General features: G+C 33.3%; 1 protein-coding gene across 1 annotated transcript in view; it reads left to right on the forward strand.

Annotated features, from left to right (window-relative positions):
• The window catches only part of LOC106881505 (uncharacterized), a 59,889-nt gene that overhangs the window by 21,898 nt on the left and 33,859 nt on the right, over nucleotides 1–4,132 (forward strand). Inside the window, exon 2 of the mRNA XM_052970838.1 lies at nucleotides 682–755. Within this exon, the coding sequence (XP_052826798.1) occupies nucleotides 682–755 (74 nt within the window). The remainder of the gene's footprint in view (nucleotides 1–681; nucleotides 756–4,132) is intronic.

The raw sequence follows: 4,132 nt of genomic DNA on the forward strand, positions 1-4,132 counted from the left end.
ATATATATATATATATATATATATATAATTGATGAAGGAAATGGAAGATAAATTTACCACTAACCTCTATTCAGTATGACGAATGTTTTGACTCATCATGCAACTGTCCGTTATGGCTAGGATATTGTGCATCAAATTGTATTGCATCAATCTGTGCAGTTTGTGTCACATCAGGTACATGCCTAAAGAAGGGGATGTCCCTCTAGATATACTGAGTTCTCCTAGGCATGCTGTTCATGCCTGCTGTATTTTGGTTAAAGACTAGTGCTAAGTCTATTTTTCAGTTTCCTTCATCAGTTATTTTCTCAACTAACAAAGCAGAAAAATTTGTCAGCAATCAGCTATGGGGCTTGAACCCATATCCCTTTATATAACTCTGGCAAAGTGCTTTACCATTAAGCTAAACTGCCTACTGACAAATCCATCCAGTTTTTAGATGCTTTTAAAGCTAAACTGTGCAACCAATGTACCACTTCACTCACATTGTATTTGTGAATCTAAGGCTATGATAAAAGATACTTGGCCCAAAATGTCAAACAGTGTGAACCTTATAAAAATGCTTAGTCACACACTGCATGACAAGCTTGCATCTATGTTCTGTTACATATTCAATTCTTTCTTTTTTTTTTAACACTTTCAACATATAACTTATACATCCTCTTTTCTTTTCTCTTTTTTTAGCCTGGTTTACCTCAACATTGTACATCCAACAAATGGACGAGGTGTAAAGATCTCTGTAAATGGTTACAGTCAAGGTCAGTATTTCTTCATTTGTAACAAAGTTGACCATACTAGCTTGAAATAATCCATTTCTGTTTCTTTATTTCTCCTCTCTTCATCACCCTTGTTGTTTCCAAACTCTCACATCCTATATTAATCACAATGTGCAATCCTTCTTTCTTAAGAACATCAGCCTTCTGGAAATCCCTTCCTGCTCAAATCTTTCCCATAGCTGTTGCATTACTAGGGTTCTAGAGAAAACAAAAACATGGCACCAATCTCACCAGTCTAGGAGAGTCTGCAGACAGAGCAACTTCAACAACCCCCCCCCCCCCAAAAAAAAACAAATGATATTTCTTTGGTGATTCTTTCGTAATTATTAGCTGATGTATCATCAATTCATATGATACCATCAGTGTGTAGGAGTGTACCTATGTCAAAAACATTAAGATGTTGCTATGATATGCAAAGATACAAATTTGTCCAATTCCACTATTGTTAATATACATACAACGGGGTGGTGAAAAGCTCCTGGGTAAAAGAAAATACAGGAGGATTAGTTAATTATAATTTTATTCAACATATTCCCCACTCAGATTCACACACTTATTGCAGCAGTCATTCAGTTTTTCTAAGCCCTGTAAAAGAACTCAGACGGTTGGGCCTCCAACCAGGTCTTTTACAATACCCTTAAAACCAGGAAATTTTCAGCACTCCCCTTATATACATGTGTATTGTGTGTGTTACTGTCTCCTTGCCTTGACATCATGTGATAGTTGTAAATGCGTGTCACCATAATGCAAATGATGTCCTTCATTTCCAATATTATGTGCAAACATATTTGGTCTTGGGGAAATATTTCCTTACAATGGAAACAGGTGTGAGTTGGTGACAAGAAGGACATCTGGCTGTAGAAAATCCATCTCAACAAATTCCATCTGGACCCATGCAAGCATGGGAAACTGGGAATTGAAGTGATGATGATGATGATATCATTTAACTGTCATTTTTCCATGTTTCCATGGGAAGGATAGAATTTTGAGGCAGATTTTCTAGGGCTGGATGTTATGTTTTCATGGAAGATTAGATATGAACAACCTCACTTGTATGATGATGAGGCTTATTTGCAACCATTAGAAATGGATACATGCAATCACATAAACATTACATACATCCAAATTAACCTTCATCACCACCACCACTATCATCAATCCCAACATAACTACTGTCAATACCAAAACCTATACAATTCAGTGATGTTACCAAAATACCAATTCCTTAATGATCAACAATAACAGCAACTACAATTGTATGAACACAATAAACAACTCCATCTAAAATAAGAGACAATGACATGATATAATATGGTACTCTTGTGTATTCTAAAGTTGAATGAAATACTCTGAATGTTAGATCAATGAGGATTAACTTGAAACTAAACAGCAGGAACAATATAATAAAAAAAACACTATAACCACCACCACCACCACCACCACCAACAACAACAACAACAACAACAACAACAGCAGCAGCAGCACAAAAAATTATACGGCTAACATCATTACCACTACTAACCCACCAACTTTTGAATAACTGATTGGAAACAGCAACAATAGTATGAACAAGATAACAATAGCAATGTCTGTAGCTATATATGTAATATGCCAGCATAATGTGCTTTTGTGTGTGAGTAGAGTGTAGACATTTTAAGGATCAAGTCAAAGGTGCAAGGAGCGAAGTGCCTAAGGACCTGATAACCCTTCAACTAACTGTATCCATACAGTACTTCCTCCCATCTCACCCCTTCACCTTTTTATCCTATCTCAGACCTTCACCCTTTCATTTTCTCATTTCCATTATTACATCCATAGGAGTATGATGACAATATTTTGCTCACATGAAACAGTTCTTATCCTGGTGTAATTTTTTTAATTACATATTTGTCATGGATAGTTATTGATTATCACTGCTGGTGGATATACCTACAATTCAAAGATGTCTGGAAAGAAGCCATTAAATAAAATTGAAGGTTGTAGCATGAAAATTAACAATAAAAGGATTACACTGGATATTAAACTTGAAGCTTTAAAGTTGCAAGATGAGGGAGGAAAAAGCAACCACAAGCTTACAACATCTGCAGTGCAAACAATAAGTGATAATAGAGAAAAAAAAATTAAGTCTAGCATTTAAGAACTTAACTCTGTTAACTGCTCAGGCCTTATTTTTTCGTAGACCCAACGTGATATTTAAAATGGGGTGGCTTTTGGATGTATAGATCAAGGATCAAACTCAATGCATTGTGCCAACATGCAGGATAGAAAAAAAAAGTCAAAATTTGTATGGTGATTAGCAGAAAAAAAAAAAGATGAAAGTTCTAACTTAAAACCTTTTCTGGTCAGTAAAGGGTGGTTTGAAAAGTTTTACAAGCTCTTAAATTTGCACAACGTATCATTTACTGACAAAGCTAATAGTGCTGATCTAGAAACTGTTACTAATTATCCTAAGCGGTTGAAAGATTATTGCTGGTGTGGAATATACACCATAGCAAGAATACAATATTAGCAAAACCTCATGCCTACTACAACTTTTATTTCTCAAGAAGCAAAATAAACACTAGGATTCAAAACTTCCAGAAATCATCTGATGCTTCTGGGAGAAAATGCTACTGAAATTAAAGTCCCTACTTGTGTATCACTTTTAAGGGTTACACAAACTGTATTTTGTTTCTTATTTGGCTTATATATGAGAAAACATGGATGACTAAAAGCTTTTCATAGAGTAGTTTACAAACAATTTTTTTGTCTTACTGTGGAAAGCTGCAATGCCATACATAATATTTCCAACAAAGCATTGCTCCTTTTACTCAATGCACCAAGTACCCCATTGAACTTAAAAAAGCTTTCTAATAATGTGAGAGTAGAATATACCCCCAAGAATATAACTTCTTTGCTCCTGGCAATAGATCAAAGTTTGATAATCACCTTCAAGGAATACTATTTGAGAAAAACTTTCAAACACCTTATGAAAGCAATTGATAGGGAGGTTATTCATTCAGTGATAGATTTCTTTGATTATACAATATCGTTAATTGTTTAATTATGACTTAGGTTATATATATATATATGTATGTATGTATGTATGTATGTATGTATGTATGTATGTATGTATGTATATGTATGTATATGTGTATATGTATATATATGTGCATATGTATATATATGTATATATATATATATATATGTATATGTATATATATATATGTATAAGTATATATATGTGTATATGTATGTATGTATATATATCTATCTATATCTATATCTATTTATCTATCTATCTATATATATATATACATATATATGTATGTATATATATATATATATGTATATATATATATATATATATATATATATAT

The sequence above is a fragment of the Octopus bimaculoides genome, chromosome 1 (assembly GCF_001194135.2).
Source record: "Octopus bimaculoides isolate UCB-OBI-ISO-001 chromosome 1, ASM119413v2, whole genome shotgun sequence".
NCBI lineage: Eukaryota > Metazoa > Mollusca > Cephalopoda > Octopoda > Octopodidae > Octopus > Octopus bimaculoides.